General features: G+C 42.2%; 1 protein-coding gene across 2 annotated transcripts in view; it reads left to right on the top strand.

The window, feature by feature from the left end:
- JAK1 (Janus kinase 1) overlaps positions 1-19,228 on the top strand; it is a 123,870-nt gene that overhangs the window by 72,937 nt on the left and 31,705 nt on the right. For both annotated transcript variants that reach the window (XM_019731635.3, XM_074334860.2), the window contains exons 2-8: positions 121-202; positions 1,927-2,125; positions 5,762-5,885; positions 10,735-10,888; positions 14,819-14,982; positions 16,975-17,317; positions 18,910-19,095. In XM_019731635.3, the coding sequence (XP_019587194.2) occupies positions 197-202; positions 1,927-2,125; positions 5,762-5,885; positions 10,735-10,888; positions 14,819-14,982; positions 16,975-17,317; positions 18,910-19,095 (1,176 nt within the window). In that variant the 5' untranslated portion in view covers positions 121-196. The remainder of the gene's footprint in view (positions 1-120; positions 203-1,926; positions 2,126-5,761; positions 5,886-10,734; positions 10,889-14,818; positions 14,983-16,974; positions 17,318-18,909; positions 19,096-19,228) is intronic.

Raw genomic sequence — 19,228 nt, 5'->3', positions numbered from 1 at the left:
CCTCTCAGATGCTTTTTCCTGCCTGCTTATGGTTTGGGCTGCTTCCTTAATGAAAGTGTCCTTTTCTTTTCCAATGCAATTACCTCTGCAGCTGATTTATTTACTTATCTTTGTCCTTAGCTCAGCTCTGAACGGGCTTTGGAAAGTAGAGAAGAAAATCCAGTCTGCTTTTGGGGGACATTGGACAGCAGAATAAATGCAGGTATGTACATCTACTTATTAAAAAAGACAAAAAGGAAAATAGGTTTTAAAAAGAATAATGGAACCGATCTTGAACTTGTAGGGCTACCTGTATTATATCCTTTAGTTTTCAAACATCAGTATTTTAATTTTTGTTCATCCTAAATGCTGAGTGTGCTGCTTTAAAATAAATCCTGGTGCAAAAGTGTAGGGAGTACAAAGAAAAGGTTAAAGTTCCTTTGTAATCCTCGCAGGTATGCACCATTGTTAACAATTTATTGTATGTTTTTCCCAATTATATGTATGTATAGCCGAAAGGATCATAATAGACATATTATGCTTTTTTAAAACTTTGTAGTATGTCATATACATCTTTCAGTAGCTGTATGAACTTCAACTTTTTAACAGCTGCATACTATTCCTTTATAATTCTATTCCTTATTTTGTTTAGTGAGTCCTCTCTTGTTGGACGTTGTTGGTTACATTTTTTTTTTTCCCCATTTCAAACGGTGTAGCATCTTGTACCTATATAATTACATATACTTGCCTGATCATCTCCTTAGGGTAAAGGATATGACACTGTCTTTGAATTCTTTTCCTGCCATGTCTATATAGATTCTCAAGGGCAAAAGTTTATCTTGGATTATGAAGCAGACTTTAGCTACTCTGTTTTCCATCTTTATTTTTCATTATGGGGTGCATTGGGGGAAGATGGCAGCTTTGTGGGATTTTGAAGCATGAAGTGAGAGGTTAGGAGTGATTGAAGCTGAGCCGCGTGAGGCTAGCTGGCCAGGTGATTGATGGAGGGCCTCTACCAAGAGTTTGAGGTTGGTCTGTAGATAAATGGGGAGCCTTTGGAGGACCTGATTGGTGTTATGGAGACATTACTTTGGGGGCTCAATGAAGGTTGGCTTGGCAGGCACGAGGAGGGGGATGTTAGTTTGTAGGACTTTCCCTTGTTCCCCTTTCCTTCTTTGCCCAAGACTAAGTTGCTGAGCTGGGCTCTTTGATCCTAGTTGCCCTTCGAGTTGAGGGAGCTCACGACTGACTTACTTGCAAGCTTGTCACCAGAGGGTTCTGACCTCTTCAGAGCAAGGCTTCCTGCCCTCGTTCTGCTGCCACAGTGTGCTGCTCATCCTCTTGCCTGCCCGTGGGGTGACGGGGTCCTGGCTGCATTAAGTAATTTTCATGAACCTTCCATGCGGCTTATGAACATGAATTGCTAGTCCTTTTGTGTGTGCTGTGTCTGAGCCAGCCCTGGGCTGGGCTCTGGGGGCATGAAGATCAATAACATGGTTACTGCCTTCACTGAGCTTGCAGTTTAGTGGGAGATAGACCCAAAATTAAAAGACGGTGATTCGTGCCACAGGTCTGTTCAAAAGTTAAATGATTCCAATAGAGGTAGCAGCAGTATTTGTAACATTAACATCAATCGTTCCAGAGTGAGCCACATTTTTCAACTATAGCTCGTGTGCAAATAGAGAAAATAAATTTAAGCCATGTCTAAAACTATTCTAACTTTTGAGACTATGGCCTGACCACAACTAATTAATTAGAACACATAATTGATTGTTTTCCACAGTTTCGCCTCTCGTAAGCTCTGATGCATTTGATTTTCAGGGAGGAACAGAGCAGGGAGGGGTACTTGCCCAATAGCACATATTTCTGCTTGCTTCCCTTCATAGCAGTCTTTTACCACTGGACCTTCTAGCCCATGGAATGACTTCAGTCTCGTTTTCCTTACAGTATCTAAACATAAAAGAGGACTGCAATGCTATGGCTTTCTGTGCTAAAATGCGGAGCTCCAAGAAGACCGAGGTGAATCTGGAGGCCCCCGAGCCAGGGGTGGAAGTGCTCTTCTACCTACCGGATAGGGAGCCCCTCCGACTGAGCGGTGGGGAGTACACGGCCGAGGAGCTTTGCATCAGGGCGGCGCAAGCGTGCTGTGAGTACTGGCATGGCCCCGGGGCCCGGACCGGGTGGGCTTGGGTGGCACAGCATCCCAGAAGCACAACCCAGTGTCTCTGCCCGAGTGGAAAGAGGTGTGGGCTCTGGAGTCTGGGGTTGCATCTGCCTCTTCCGTTTACTTGCGTTTGATCTTAGGCCAGTGATTTGAATTCCTGGAGTTTCACTGTTCACTTTCTGCATTGCCAAGTGGCTTATTCCCGCTCTGTCACTAAGGAGCTGTGGGATACCAAGGAATGATGCTTGCCTTCTGTGGAGGCTACATTGGAGTAATGTCAGCACTAAATGAGCACAATACCTACCACAACGTTATAAGCTCGATAAGCGGCAGCTCTCAATAGCATAATAATTGTTCAAAACTTCTTCTGAAAAGTATGATCCAGTCCTGCTGCTGCTGTGACCTGCCTCCTCCCCCCCAGCCCCCACCCACCCACGTGATGCTGAGTTAAAGTGAGAAATTGAGTGTTGCTTTGTGGCTTGGTCAGAATGCCAAGTTGTGAAAAGGACAGTGAGGCTGTGAATAGCACAATCCTTTTTTTTTTTTTTTAAATGAAGCTTGTCTTATTCAAGTTAGCCTATTGCCCTCAGAAGGTGTAAACCAAACTGACTAACAAAATGAAGTCCCTTTCATGATCCTCTAAACTTGGGGTCACTGGCTGTTTTTGCCTACCTACTTTTAAATGACAAATAAGTTAAATTATGGAAACTTACAGATCTAATTCACTTAGATCCTAGTGACAGTAGTACAACTCTGTAAACATACTAAGATTCATTGACTTGTGCCCTTAAAATGGGTAGACTTTATGGTATGTAAATTACTTCTCAGTAAAGCTGTTTTTTAAAAAATCCACTTATTTTAGGATGAAGTAACTACCGTGCTTTCCCCGAAAACAAGACCTAGCCAGACGACAATCAGCTTTAATGCGTCTTTTGGAGCAAAAATTAATATAAGACCTGGTCTTATTTTACTGTAATATAAGACCGGGTCTTATAATATGATATGATACAATATGATACAATACAATATAATGTAATACAAGACCGGGTCTTATATTAATTTTTGCTCCAAAAGACGCATTAGAGCTGATTGTCGTCTGGCTAGGTCTTATTTTCGGGGGGGAAGGGTAATTATGATGGCAGACAGTCTGATCCATGTTTTATTTATATCATCTGTGGCCCTCAGAACAACTCTGTGGGGATAGTGTGGTTATTTCAAGAATCATCTACCTTGTTTATAAAACAGCTCGTCTAGAAAAACCCATTTTCTTTCTGATGTATATCTTTCTGCCTAAAATGCTTTAAATACCAGAGTTCCAATAAAAGAGGAGAGATTGGTGCTATAGGGAAGAGTATAGGAGACCCTTACTAACTAAACATAACACTATATAAAATTGGCTGAGCTATAGATTATTAGGGGGAAATGAATTAATAGCCTAAACGTATTTTGAATAGATAGCAAAGCTTTAAAAATAATTTTTAACTAGCAAAACAACTAGACGTAAATTGGTGCTTCTAAAGTATTTTTTAAGGGCATTGTGTTTTGTTTTGTTTTTTCCTCTTTTCCCTTGAGATTTAGTTTATGGTGTTTGTTGTCTTAGCCAGGCTTCTTGCCATCAGCAGGTATAAATGTTAGCAAGGTTCATTTGTGAAGAATTGTTGGGCTGCGGTTATTGAGAGACCAAGGAAGTGCTGCTAAAGGAGGTGAGAGGAGTGAGCTTGTGAGTCCAGAGACAGCTGCAGCCACTGTATCTCACACGACTCTGGGTTCGGGGTCAGTCAGTTTGGGGCGTCAGTTTCCAAGCCCCGTCCGTAGACAACGAGTGGTCTCTTCTGTAACCGACTCAGATGAACGTTGTAAAAATTTATTAATTTTAAAAACACCTGAATATGGGATGCCATATTTTCGTGGCTCTATTATTATAGTAAGTGATATTTTGGGTTAATATTGTTCTCTTCCCTGTATTTCACTATTATACAGCAAAAATTATTTTTTTTAGCTCTCATCATTTCACTTCCTCCGTAGCTCTACCTTGGTTTGAATCCCAGCTCTGCATTTTATTAAGTTAGTGCAAAAATAATTGCGGTTTTTACAATTTTTAACCTTTTAAACCACAATTACTTTTGCACCAACCTAACACTCACTGAATAACCTTGAATCAGACTAAATCTCAGGAGGCTGCAGTTTGTTCATTTGTAAAGTGGCAAAAATAATACTTACCTCATTAGGTGTTAGGAGGATTTAAAGGTAATATTATAAATAAATTATAATTATAAATAATCATAAATAAATTATGCTTCAAATGTGTATGTCAGTGCACATTCAAATACGAATACACATAAAGAAAAGCTAGGTTTCCTGGCTAGTCCACAAAAACCAATTTATGAGTGAAAAACTATAATATACCTGAAACGTAGTCCTAATATTACTGGATCCACAAGCCGTTTGCCATTGATCCCCCGAGATAATGCTGTTTGAAGTTCAGCTCTATCTTCTGGAGGAGTGTGACTTCTGCAGGGGTAGCTCCCAATTACCTTGAAAGGCAGGCATTGAGGCATCGAGGTGTTTGTAACTTCTTAACTCAGCATGTTCATTGGAGAGAGTCCCTGCCTAGGTAGGCACGCTGGTCGAGAGGCCCTGCCAATGTGCGTCTCACGTCGGATGTCTGATTTGGGAAACAGGTACCAGTTATCTCATATTCTCATGTGTCTTTTGCTTAACTTCACTGTATCCTCGTTGGAGGCCTGAGCACACATGAAAGTCTCAGTTGGTATTGATTATTTGCAGTCATTTTCCTCCCTTTCCCTACCTGCTTTTAGATTACAGAGCGGTGTAATTTTAGTCATGGGCTCAGAAGAAATAAGTGAAAAGGTGCTTTCCTGGCTTCATAATCTCCCTATCTTTTCAATCATTCTTGTATCAACGGAGGCAGTTGGTGGGGCCGGGGAGTGAGGGAGCTTCTTGGACCATCTTTGTTAAGCATATAGCTTCTTGTTAGTTGGCTACTAGTAAAAGTACTTATGATAACTAACTCTACATAGTATCTAAGAGGTATATTTATTATTAATGGTACTAGATTTCAATCACTGACAAAAATCACTTTGGTTATTTATTCTAACACACAATTTCTTGCACTTACTAGCAGGGACTTTGTGTGTTTAATCACAGTGTATTAGAGTTGTTTAAACATGTTCTGTAGGAGACAGATTGGGAATTTGTCAAACTCCAAAATGTTTCTGACTCTGATTAGCAAGGTGAACATCAGGTGGCATCCAGGAACCTCTCAGATGGCCTTTTTTTAAAAGCAGGATTTGGTAAGACTCTGTCATAGACATAGTAGTGAGAAATATCATGAGGCATTTATTTTTAAATGTCGTGAATCTGGTTTGCCAGGAGCTACAGTACACACTCCTGAGGACCCCTAGTTCTTAATTATTATGATTAAAACTGCCCGACTGAGCACGGTTGGAAGTCCTATTTGCCCTAAGAGGATACGAATATGAGTTAGATTCTTTCGGGAGGAGACAATTTCTTAACTTTGCATATGTCACGTGTGGGCAACAGATGGCCAAATGTACCTATCTTCACCTTTCTCATATGTTCGTTACTTTTCCCCAGGTATCTCTCCTCTGTGTCACAACCTCTTTGCCCTGTACGATGAGAACACCAAGCTCTGGTATGCTCCGAATCACACCATCACTGTTGACGACAAGACATCGGTCCGGCTCCACTACCGGATGAGGTACGGGTGCCTGCCTGGCTTCCCCCTGCAGGGACGGGCGATAGTTAGCCTGCAGCCCTGACTCACTTACCAGAAGGATGGTAGTCATTTTTGTAATTTGTAAGTTTTGTATCTGCTTGGTTTGAGGAAGGACTTCTTCAGTATTTGGAATACAATTCAAGATGAATTTGATCACCGTCTTCCTCCACGTTCCAGAAAAGAACTCGTTATGATGCAGAGGGTATTTTGAATAGAATTACTATCCTATAGCAGAGTGTTTCAAACAGTGGTGAGTCATGGTTATGAATTGAATTTAGTGAGTTGTGACCAGATTTAAAAAAAAGAAACAGGCAAGAATATATAATATCAGCATATATACATATCCTAAGAATACTGTTTTTGAAAACTTTTGTTTAAGAGCTACAATACATATGTATGTACTAGTTCATCATATAATAAAATATATTTCTTACTGAAAGTTGCAGCTAAAGAGCTTGAGAAACACTGCCTGAAGTGATACCTTAGAAATTCTAGGTTGGTCTTGCTCTCCGGGTGGATGTTTTGATCCACTCCCTAAGGGATTTTGTCTAGGGCAGCTGTAACTTCTCTTCTGATGAGTACTTTCCTTTTCTCCCATATTGTAGACTTGTTAAATGTCACAGAGTCTCCCAAGGTGGCATAGACAGTCAACACTTCATAGCTGTAGTCTCTTGAGTTTATAAGCTGATTTGTTCTGTACTTAGAATTGAAAGTGTGTTTGTTAGATACTAATGAAGCACAAGTGAACACATGTATTTAACAAAGGCGCTTATAAATAGGGGAACACTTTTTAACTTACATGGACACGATGAAATCAGTAGGCTAGCTCAGGGGCTGATGGAATGCAGGGAGAGACATGCTGGGAAAGCCCTTGAGGGGACCTCAGGGGCTCTCCACCTGTCGTAGCTGCTATTTCCTTTGGGAAGTCAGTAGAGTTGTTACCATTCCAGAAGAGCCTGGAAGTTTTTCTCAGCAGAAGCTGAACCAGATCTGCTCTTTGATAACCATCTTGGGACTATTTTTCTTTTCTCTGTACTCACCCAAGGTCTCACCTTAATGGCAGAAGTGTGTGCCCTGTGAGATTTCACGCCCCAGACTTAGGGAAACATTCACTCCACCCAGCTGAGCCTTCTGACTAAATTTGGATTTGTTTTTCAAAATAATCTTGCTTTCTGTGGCCTGGGGGTTGACTGTGTGATCCAGCATTGAAACGTGTATTTGCACCTCCCACTCTAGCATTGGGGGTACATGTCACGGAGTTCTAGTTCTTTCCCTCTAGGTTTCTCCACTTGGCTGGGAATCTAGAATGGCAGAATATGGGAGTTGGCAGAGACCCAAGTTTACCTAATTCAATTCTTTCCATTTTTTAGGGGGAAACTGATACCCAAAAAAGAGAAGTGTGTTTCCCAGAGTCACATACCTAGTGAGTCGTCTTATTAGCACAGAACGCTCTGAGGCATTGCTTTTTGTTGGTCAAGTAAATCCCTCACTATTAAAAGCTGTCTTTGCCTGCTCGCCATTCTGTTAGGTGCCAGGAAGTGCGAGGGTGCTTCATTTTTGGCACCTTTTCTTTGTACCTGATGTTGGCTTCAACAGGATATTGCTTTGTTACCACAGGCTCTTTGAACTTGGGAAAAAAGCACCCTAAGCTAAAATATTTGCATTACAACAAGCTACAAACATGTTAAAACCTCACAATCTCACCACTAACGTAGGTGTAATATAAAAATAAATTTTGGTAACTATTTCAGTGGATTCCCAGCTCTATTTTGGGAAATACTCTTGTACTTCGATGATAGTTTTGTGCCATATTAGGAATTAGTGTTTGGCTCAATTTTGATGAACATCATCATTTTAAAAAGGAGTGTAGAATTTCTGTCTTCATTAGGACACAATGAGGAAGGTGTTGATTTTTGGCAGCCGCCTCTTTTAAAGTCTTTTTTTGTTCTGTTCTTTTCGTTTTGTCATCTTATTAGATAGAAAGCTGTCAGCCTTTGATTCTAGGCACTTTCTAAAGATCCAGCCTTGTTTTAGGCTCCCTTCAATCTTGGATGAGGTAGAGAAGCTGCACATAATCTTTGATCTCCTCAGCCTTATCCTGTCTGGACATCTTGCCAGAAGGCTTCCAAGCCAAACCTTGTCCCAGAGGGCTCAGACAGCAGCCTGGAAGAATGTCCTCATTCAGACCCGACTGAAGATTGCTTTCTGCCCAGAGGAAGTACAGTGGGCCCCTGGTTTTACCAGGGCCAAGGACTCTTTCCCGTAGAGACTCTGTGGGATGTGGAAGAAGAAAACCATGGCGTGGCTGGGTCAGGGAAAATCTGTCTTCAGTGCTTCTCTTTTAGACAGCCTCCTCCATCCTTGAGATCCTTTCTCCCATTATCCCAAGTGACCTCCCGTATTGTACATAATTCTCACACTCTCGTCACCATCGTCCTGCACTATCAAAGAGAATTTACCTATTTTGCGTGTCAGAGTCGTGCTCCACACCTTTGTGTAACGGAGTGCCTGGCACCTGGTGAGCGCTCACAAGCTCTCAGCCACTGTTTTCATCATCCTGTTTAGAGCCTTTCACGTGTCGCCTTCCAGGCAGGCCCCCAGAACTTCTAGTAGAGCTGCACTTACTGTATGAATGACAAGAAGCCTCCATTTTGCATTTTCCTCAGCAGTCACGGGACTTAGCCATGTCTTTGTCCATTTTTTTTCCTGCCGCAATGTCAGATTTCCCTGTATCTGCTCAGCTGGTGGAGCTGGTTCACCTCTTACTTTCTGCCTGCCCCCGAGAGCCCATACCAGCTGAGCCCTCTGGGTCTGTGCTCCGTTCTGCCCTTGGAAGAGCAGGCTTCGGTTACCAGCCCCTGATCCCCGGCCACGTAGGTGGTGGAGAGACAGTTCCGCAGCTGTGGTTTATGCTGCACGTGGGCTCCATGGATACGTGGTCCTTTTCTGTGTGCCAGTGAGAGACACCAAAGCCCACAGTCAAATTCTCAGTCACTTGCATAAGTTATAGAATCATTAGAAGTTTAAACGTGTTGATTTGACTTTTAAAATAACTTTCTTATTCCTCCTTTCCTCTCTGTGTTGATTTCTCCTCCCTGAATTAGTTGATGCATTTGTTGTTTAGTCCACAATCATGCCACAATCACGCCAAAGCACTGGGGACTCAGTGGCCAGCATGACAGCTGACGCCTCTGCCCCCACCAGCTAACGGAGTTGCCCAGATGGCTGCCGCAGGCACGCGCTTGTCTCTTGGCCTCTCTCATTTCAGTCCATCATCCATGAGGCCGTCTTCCAGAAGAATCCGCCTCACATCAGCCTGCCCACAGTCTTTCCTCTGCCTTCTGCGTGTGGTCCAGGCTCTGTAGCCTGGCATTTATTGGTTCTCATCGCAACTTCCCTTCCCAAACCTTTTCTCTCTTCCCTGACAGTGGAGGGTAGCTTCTCCCTCCTTGGTATTCTGTTGGCACCTTATCTGAGTCTCTGACATCCAGGGACAATTTATCTTATCAGGCACAGTGCCTAGGGCTCATCATATTAATGCCCACGAATTTGTTTTAATTTAATTTAAAATCAGGAAAAATGTAATATAATCCAGTCTGGATTATATTCATCTTTATACCAATGCATGTGTAGAATATAACTTTAATTAATTTTTTTATGGAGAAAGGGAAAAATGTGTGTGTGTGGGTCCATGAAAGTCACAGATGAGTCACATGTATGACATGTTACTTTATTATTATTGTTGGATCTGACTGATTGCCATCTGGACCTGTAGACAGGGAACCTCACAGAGGGCAGGGATTGTGCTCAAGAACCCTTTGCATCCCAGAGCCTCGCACAGGGCCTGGCATGTGTTAGGCTCTGCAATTACAGTTCAGTGACAGGAGTCTGAGTTTAATGGCAGCTCTTTCTGGGAGGAAGTTTTATTTGTTGTTTCACCATGCTGTGGTTTTTCATCAGCACGTGGGCATGACAAAGGAGAGAGACCCAGGCACCAGCTGAGTCTGTAGCCTAGAGATAGCCTGGATCAGCTCGGCTCACTCACTTTCACACATGCCAGAACTCACTGTGTTTGTCTTAACAGGCGGCAGAGAAAGTGGCAGTTAAGATAACAGGCTTATAGGCTTAGGCCACCTAACCTTTGGAACCTTCGTTTTCCTCATCTGTAAAATAGAAACAATGAAATCTACCTTGTATAGTTGCTATAAGGATTAAATAACATAATGTATATTAAGTGCTTATTAATGTAATTCACAACACTACAGGCTAAGCTTATAGTAATGTTCATGTATGTCTTCTATTTTAAAACTCCATTTATCCTAGATAAACCATTAATTTAATAACAGCTGTCTAGGAAGTAGGAAACACTGCCGTATTCACTGTATACCTTGGCTGTCTGATGAAGCTAGATTTTAGAAATGTTAAAATGTGAACAAAATGGGTCTTGGATTCAAGGCAGGATGGCATCATTAAAGGTAAAATTAGAGATAAAAGGAGTTGGTGGGCTGACATCTACTCGTCATGGGTGTTTTCCTATTTAGGAAGATGTAGTAAAAGGTCAGAGGACCTATCTTTGTGATCTTACGGAAGTCACCTTATCTCTGAGTCATAGATGAGGTTCTGCAGGATGCTTTTCACAGAGAGCTTGTAAGAATGAAAAAGAAAAGGACCTTAGAAGCAATGAAGTGCTACACAGATGAAATGTTTGTCTGCTTGCTTCTCAGGAAAGATTAGCCTCCGGCACTGATAATTCTGGGTAGAACCAGGACACCTTTCCCACACGTTTCCAGGTCCCCTTTCCCACAACTGACATTATTTTCCTGCCTTCCAGGTTCTATTTCACCAACTGGCATGGGACCAATGATAACGAGCAGTCGGTGTGGCGACATTCTCCAAAGAAGCAGAAAAATGGCTACGAGAAAAAAAAAGTTCCAGATGCAACCCCTCTGCTTGACGCCAGCTCCCTGGAGTATCTGTTTGCTCAGGTAAGAAGTTTGGGCCCAACAGAACCTGGGTTTCATGGAATGAGTCAGTAGAATGCTTTATGGCCTGCCTTGTGGCAGTTTTTGCTACCGTGGATTTGCCCCAAGTAAGGAGAGGGAAGGCAGCAATTCAGTGTCCAGGCAGCTGGTTATCCCATTTCTGGGTTTTCCAGGCTTCACGTCTTCCCTATTCCTTTCTTTTTCCCCTCACCTTCTACCAGTTTACTTCTCATCTGCAGTGCCTTCTATAGAGAGAGCAGAGTAAAGCTGTGAGAGAGAAGGTGTGGGTCAGTGGGGCTGACGAAGGCACTTCTCTCTTCGTAATGTTTGTGGAGGAAGGAAGTGCTCACTCTGAATTGTGGTGGTGGAAGAAAGATTAGACACTAAAGAAAAGCCAGAAGGGTCGCCTAAGTGACATCACCCTGAGATTACATACATGCATACATACATACATACATACATATGTGTATGTATGCATATATGTATATATATTTCATATGCTTACTGATTTTACCGTGTAAATATATATATTATGTACTACGTGGTTTCTGAAAACATCTTACTGTTCGTATCATAAGCTGATTTTTTATTCCTCCTATTGATGATCCTTCGATTGTCAAAGATACAGATCTTTGTTGTTTCAATGACTTCATAATCATTTGCTTATTCAACAAATATTTACTGAGTGTCTGTGTACTCTTTGCTGAGGGGCTGCAACTACTGTGAGCAAGACAGACACAGTCTCAAGTTGGGCGAACAGAAAACAAACGAGCAAATAAAGTGATACGTAGCTAATACGTAAGAAGTTGTGAGCCATGCTGTGAAGAAAAAAGCTTTTGTGATCGATAATATGGGGAGCAGCGGCTTGCTTGGGGAGACATCACTTAAATAGTGTGATCAGAGAGGGTCTCTCTAAGAAGGGGACATTCATACCGAATCTTGAAGAATGAAAAGGAGCCTACAATTCTCAGGGAGGAGTGGGGAAGGTATTTCTTCTATGTAGAGCAAAGCTTTTCAACAGCAGCACTGCTGACATTTTGGGCGGGATAATTTTTTGTTGTTAGGGAATGCCCTGTGATTGCAGGGTATTTACCCACACGCCTGGCCTCATGAGATGCCAGTAGCACCGTGCCCCCAGTTGTGGAAGTCAAAAATGTCTCCAGACACTGCCCGATATCCCCTCAGGGGCAAAGTCTCCCCGGTTGAAAACATCTGATACAGAGGAAACAGAACTGGGAAGGCCCGGAGGTAGGTCAGAGCTGAGGGGAAAGTCAGTGTGTCCGGAGAAGAAGAGGGTGATAAGGAATGAGACTGGTGGGGCAGATCACACAGAACCTTACATGAGCTGGCAAGGGGTTGTGTTTTTACCCTAAGTGCGATGAAAAGCTATTTGGAAGGGTTTGATTTTATTTATGGTTGAAGTCAATGATGATTCTTCTTGGTACATGGAAAGTGGATTGTGCTGCAGCCAGAGCTCACTCCAGATATGCTAACTGAGAACATGCTACCTTGGTCCAGGTGGGAGAAAATGCCAGCGTGGCTTGGTGTAGTGGCATGAGACTTGGAGAAAATGGATGGATCTGTGGTTACTTTGGAAGATAGAATTAATATGATTTGCTGATGGGGTTGGCTGTAGAAGGTGAGGGAATTTGAAGAATCAAAGATGATGTGAGATTTATGTTTTGGACAGTGTTTGATGGATAAAGGAGTCATTTCCTACATAGGGAAGACTGAAAGGGACAGATTGGAGAAGGGGTGGGAATTAGACATTTTCTTCTGGAGACGCCTGCGAGACATACACGTGAAGCTTTCAGGTGGGAAGTTGAGTGTGAGGCAGGATCCAGGGGAAAGCCATCATTTATTTAACTCATCTCTAGTTTCTGGACAATTTTGGTTTTCCTCAAGTTTTCCCTGTTATGCTATCACTGTTACAGGCTGTGTGAACAACCTCATACCTACGTGTTTATAGTGTTTTATTTGTTACTTCGGGGTTTAAATCCCTCGTGAAGATTCTCGTGATCCGTACGCAACGTGTTAATATCACCAGACTCTTTTCAAGGACCTTAGGATATACTTTCACATGTGATTTTGTGTCACAGTTAGATTCCATTGTACAGCGTTAGTTACTGATTACACTTTATCCCCATTTCATACATACAACAGAGAAATACACAGTCCTGGGCAGATAACTGTGTTAAAAAAATTAACTGGCCGTTTTCAGATTGATCCTTTTGAATTCCGCCTCTCAGTTTTGTAAATTCATATCTGAGATTTATTCTTTTACCTTTCTTGGGAGAGGAAGTGTAAAGGAAGAGTGCATCATACTTCAAGAGTAAGTGTTGCATTAGATTCGGACCTTTCAGACCTTCAGGAATGAGTTACTTGACTAGGTAGTTGTCCAGTGATGTGTACAGAAAATCACAGCTGAATAGAATCCTCTCGGATTTTGTTCTCCTCTGCACACGTTGCTGGCAGAGGTGATTGTTGTTTCTCTTCGGTAGTTTGTGGAAGTGGTCAGTGTCCTTTTATTATCTGGGAGAAACAAGAAGTTCTGTCTTGGAAAGAAGGGGAACTGCAGCGGTGAGAACCTTCTATCCCAAACCAGTAAACTAAAGTCACTCTGGGGCAAGTGAGTGGCTTCCTTATGTAGGAATACCACCTCCAGTCTTCGTGTCTACTTCTGTTCAAGCTAGAGAAAGGCGAAGGAGTTCCTTGCCCTTAGAGTACCGGATGCTCTCAGTTAGTCCGTAAAGACTGAGTGCGGCTGTGGGGCAGTACCGAAGAACCATGGCCCCGGAGTCACATCTACGTTTGACTCTCCAGCCCTCTACTCACTAGGTGCCTGGCCTCCTTGGCTCTCTATCCTTCTACTTGACTTTGTTTTTTATAACTACCTGATGTTACCTATTTCTATTTTGTTATTCTTTCTTCTTAGAATGGAATCTCCCTGAGGTCAGGGATGTACTTTGGTTTCTTGCTGTATCCCTAGCACCTAGAATAACATCTGGCCTGTCATGGGTTCTCAGGAATCAATAACTGCCAGATGAAGGGATGAAGTTATTTCACCTTTTGGTGCCTTAGATTCCTCACCTGTCAGGTAGAGATGATGATGTTAGTTAGCATCAACCTCCTCGGGCTGTTGTGAAGATGAAGTGAAATAGTAAATGAGAGAACCTGGCAGCATGTCTGGCACTGAGGTTAGGGTTTAATAAAAATAAACCAGAGCTGGCACTGACAGCATCTTCGTTACTCTGCACAAGGCAGGGGGTGGGCATTGCTTTTCAGTGTTTTTTATTTGTTTGTTTTTGAAGCCCTCGTTGGCTCTTGGAATACTGGGCACCTCCATCGGGGAGGGGATGTATTATGGTGATACATTTCACCACTGGAAACTTGAACAGCAGATTTTGAAGAAACCACATGTGGTAATGAGGCCCTGTACAATGTGGATTCCTTCCCATTTTCTAAATCTACATCAGAACGGGGTGAGGCGCCCTGTCGATTCTACACCCAGTTCCTAGACTAGGATATCTCAGTTCATGGTGGTGGAATTAGTGAAAGAGCAATCCCCAGCCAGCTGTTGCCTTTCCTTGCCCGGATGCAGCCCAGGCCTCGCTGCTTTTCACCATTTATTTGGTAAGCTCCCTGAGAGGGCTTCATGTGTTCGTGCTGTTCGCCAGGACCTAGCATATGCTCAAAAAATATTTGTTAAGTGAATAAATGAATCCAGAGAGAACATCACCTGAGCCCCTTCCTGCCCAGCTGTTGAGAAAGAGCTTGGGTGCCAGAGACACAACCCATCTCCTTAGTCTGATGCTGTACTGCTTTTCTGGCTAGCACCTCCCTGTGTGGAGAACCTGCCTCTCAAGATCAGAAACATGAGTGGACTCTTGAAACTTAAGTGGTGGTTCATTTCTTCTCACCTTTGCTCCAAAGGGCCAGTATGATTTGGTCAAATGCCTGGCTCCCATCCGAGACCCCAAGACTGAGCAGGACGGGCATGACATCGAGAACGAGTGTCTGGGGATGGCCGTCCTGGCCATCTCCCACTACGCCATGATAAAGAAGATGCAGTTGCCAGAACTCCCCAAGGACATCAGGTGAACCTTTGCATGTGTTAACTCATTTATTGCTTTCTTCTGGCTAAAGAATTGATGGTGGGGATGGTGTTATTTTTATATGTGCTCACACATCTCATTTTACCCCCTGGCAGCTTTTAGCTGACCCCTCTTCTCTGCAGTGCCCAAATATTCTTTTTAGAATATCTATAAAAGGTAGCTCAGTTATGATTGTGTCCTGATTTGGAATGTTGGCTGATGACCTTGACATCTGTACTAGGGTGAAGGTTCTGGGCTGCGGTTGCCAATCAGAATAGTGGCCCCCACACCCTCCCCTTCCTTCTCTGCCCATTGTAGGCATTCTGTCTATCACTGCACTTTTTCCTTCTGTGTTGGATGTATTTTAAAATGCTTCTTAATATATCTCTACAGGAAGCTACTACCCTCCCCAGCCTGAACTAGAGTTCCCTAGAGAGCTGTTGTGAAAGATGATTAACTGTTACCTTAAGGAAATTGTATTCACTTAAAACTGTCATTTGTGATCAAGTCTCTGTGAAGAAATATTCAATTTGCATACCGTGTTTCCCCCAAAATAAGACCTAGCCGGACCATCAGCTCTCATGCATCTTTTGGAGCAAAAATTAATATAAGACCCGGTCTTATTTTACTGTAAGACTGGGTTTTATAATATAATATAATTAATATAATATAATACCGGGTCTTATGTTTTTTTTCCAAAAGACGCATTAGAGCTGATGGTCTGCCTAGGTCTTATTTTCGGGGAAACATGGTAATTTCCACTCACCTATGAAATATAATTTTTTTTTCAGTAAGATGTTGTAATTGTCATAAATGAAGACAGTCTCATTTTGAAGAGGAAATTATTTATAGTTGTAATAGTTGTGATAGGCAGCATGCATGTTCTCATAAGGTTACTTATTGTATCCCTTTGACCTTGAGTAGACCTCCGCTGCCCTTGATCAGAGTCTGGAGCAGATCACGAATTGCTCCTCAGTAATGCACGGACTGGTTAGATACATGCTGTATTGCTACTTTTGCTCTCTATCTCTTTTTTTTTTCTCCTGTGGCTTTTGCTCTGGGCACCTCCTCTTCATTTTTTCAAGAGGCTAACGTAAAAAATTGACAACTCTCCTCTGATCATCCCCTCCATTACATTAATCTAAAAAAAATATTACAACATTTACTGGGGGTAAATTCACACTTCACAGTGTTCACTGTTTTTAAACCATTCATGCAGCAGGGATTACCAGGTGCTCAGGCTGGGGAGTAACAGGCACACAAGTCTCCCCACTTGTTTGGCCCCCAGTAGATTTGTTCTTTCATTCACGGGTATTGGGTATTCTTACTCGCCTTAAAGCTGCCTCCTGTTCTAGCAGTGTGTCAGTTTGTTGAGATTCTGTTACTCATAGATACTCTCCTGTGAGCACCTGGATGGGTCATAACCTTTCAGTTTACTGATTGATCCATTTAATCTCTCTGGGACATTTTCACATGGCAAACACTGTGTGATTATCTTTTGGATGTAATTAGCTTTTATGTGTTTTCCCCATTTCTCATAAAGCAATATGTGACCTTTATAGAAAAATTAGGAAACAGACATGTACGTAGAACATACAAAGCCTCTCTAATCCCTCTTGACACCTTTCAGACCACTTGCTAACTGATGCTGAATCTTATAACTGTGTGTTTACATCTATATTAATGTGCACACAACAGTGACATCACATCAGCGAGCAAAAACATAGATAAGGTAGTTTTGCTGCCTGCCTTTGTGACCCAGAAAATTGGGTGATACCTGTCGGCATCCCCATTTCAGTAAAATCTGTGGAATGCACTTTGCTGTTCTCTTCTGGTCTCTGTTGACCGCCATCTCAGACCCTCTGGGGGGGAGTAGATCCTCGTTTCTCATTTGGCAACCCATGGAAGGAAGATTATAGATTTGGGTTTGTTTTCAAACTATTCTCTGCTAACCTGTATGTGAAAAAGAGGTATTATTTTTCTACTTTCTCTTAGCTACAAGCGATATATTCCAGAAACATTGAATAAGTCCATCAGGCAGAGGAACCTTCTCACCAGGATGCGGATAAATAACGTCTTCAAGGATTTCCTCAAGGAATTTAACAACAAGACCATTTGTGACAGCAGTGTGTCCACACATGACCTGAAGGTGAAATACCTGGCTACGTTGGAGACTTTGACAAAACATTACGGTGCTGAAATATTTGAGACCTCCATGTTACTGATTTCATCAGAAAATGAGATGAATTGGTTTCATCCACACGACAGTGGAAATGTTCTCTACTATGAAGTGATGGTGACTGGAAATCTTGGAATCCAGTGGAGACAGAAACCAAATGTAAGTGGAATAGGTGGCTGATGAAAACAGGGCATCCTGGGTCACATGGCGTGTTCTGTTGAGCCCGTTGTAGCGATCTGTTTGCTACCCATTACCCTTGTCGGCTGAGTTTATTTAGGCTAGAGACCATGAACCCTTCACCTTTTATTGCGTCCATGTAGCAGTAGATCTAAATAAGTATTTATTGAGTTCTATAGGGACATAGAGAAATAGAATAACACATACAATATGTAATAATATAATAAGAACAGCAGATATTTACCGAGTGCTTACTATGTACCAAGTACTTTTCTACACTTTTTATGTGTATCAACTCATTTATTCCTTAAAAACAAAAAATGAACAAACAAAGAAACCTTGAGGGGAATACTACCATTATCTCTAAATTATAGATGAACACAAAGAGGCATAGAGAAGTAGAGAAGTTAAGCAACTTGTCCAAGGTCATAACTGATAAATGATTGTGCCAAGAATTGAACTTACGCCTCTCGCTCCATGAAATAGGGTAACTGATTTTTTAAATTTGAAGCTTCTTTTTGAAGTGTTTGTCGAAGGAGGCAGTAGAGCAGAGTGGTTTCAAAGCGTGGGTTTTAAACCTAACTCAACCTGGTTCAAATCCTAGCTCCATTACATGGCCTTGGGAGGGTTACTTCACCTATATCAGCCCCATATTACTTATCAGTAAAATGGAGATACTGTATCTACCTCATAGGTTTGGTGAGAGAACTAAATGTCATTTAGCACAGAGCCTGGCATGTAATAAATGTTCAGTAAGTTATTATATCTGCTATTATCATCATTATTATTATTGTAAATAATAGTATTAAAGTAAAGGTGAGATTTTCTTCTCCTGTTTTATTCTCTTGCTAAAATAACAATGACTAACGCTTACTGAGTGCTTTCTATATGGTAGGTACTATGTTAATGAAAACTTACCTAATCCTCAAAGGACCTTGCGAAGATGTAAGATCTCTGCTTTATGGATGGGGAGATGGAGGCTCAAAGAGATGAAAGAACTAATTAGTAACTGTCAGGGGCAGGATCTTACCCCAGATCCCTAGTCTTTAAGACTCATGCTACACAAAATATTTAAACCCGTGCAGACACATGTGACTCCTTAGATTGGTCAAGCATGGCATTTATACCTTCTCTTGAAAATTCTGGCTTGAATATTGTCATAAAGTCACGACAGTTGGTGGTAGACAAGGAGAAAGCCCATGTTCTGTCCAGTCTTATTTGGGGAGGAACAGGTTCTCTGCCTCTGTTGAAACACACAACAGAAGTGAGGGCCCTCATTGTAGGTGCATGTGTAATGGACATTCATTTCCCTTTCTCAGTGTACTTGTACGTTAGAGATGATATAAAGAGGTTAGTCAGTGTCTTCATGAAGGTCTCCAAGCGTACAATCCTAGGCCTCCCTGAGAAGGACCCAAAACTGTGATCCTTGTTTCTCCCAGTTTCTCTGTAAGTCCAGGCTGATGCTCTCCCCTGAGGTTGGAGGCTCTGCCTTGCTTTCGCAGAAGCACTGATCTTTTTACCAATAGAAAAGGAGAACGCCAACGTAACTCTGTCACTTTTATGTATGTTATCAGGTTATCCCTGTTGAAAAGGAAAAAAATAAACTGAAACGGAAAAAACTGGAAAATAAACACAAGAAGGATGAGGAGAGAAACAAAATCCGGGAAGAGTGGAGCAATTTTTCTTACTTCCCCGAAATCACCCACATCGTAATAAAGGAATCTGTTGTCAGCATTAATAAGCAGGACAACAAAAAAATGGTAAGTTTGCTCCAGAAGCCGTTCGGTCTGGATCTGGTGATGCGAGGACAGTTACGAGGTACATGCCTTTCACAGGAAATCTGGTGATTATCTTACTGAAGCCCAAAGCCCCTGTTGCTGACCTTGACGTTAC

The sequence above is a fragment of the Rhinolophus sinicus genome, chromosome 14, assembly GCF_057876585.1.
Source record: "Rhinolophus sinicus isolate RSI-liver-muscle chromosome 14, RSI-T2T, whole genome shotgun sequence".
In the NCBI taxonomy this organism is placed as follows: domain Eukaryota; kingdom Metazoa; phylum Chordata; class Mammalia; order Chiroptera; family Rhinolophidae; genus Rhinolophus; species Rhinolophus sinicus.
This window is presented reverse-complemented; position numbering and strand designations above follow the sequence as displayed.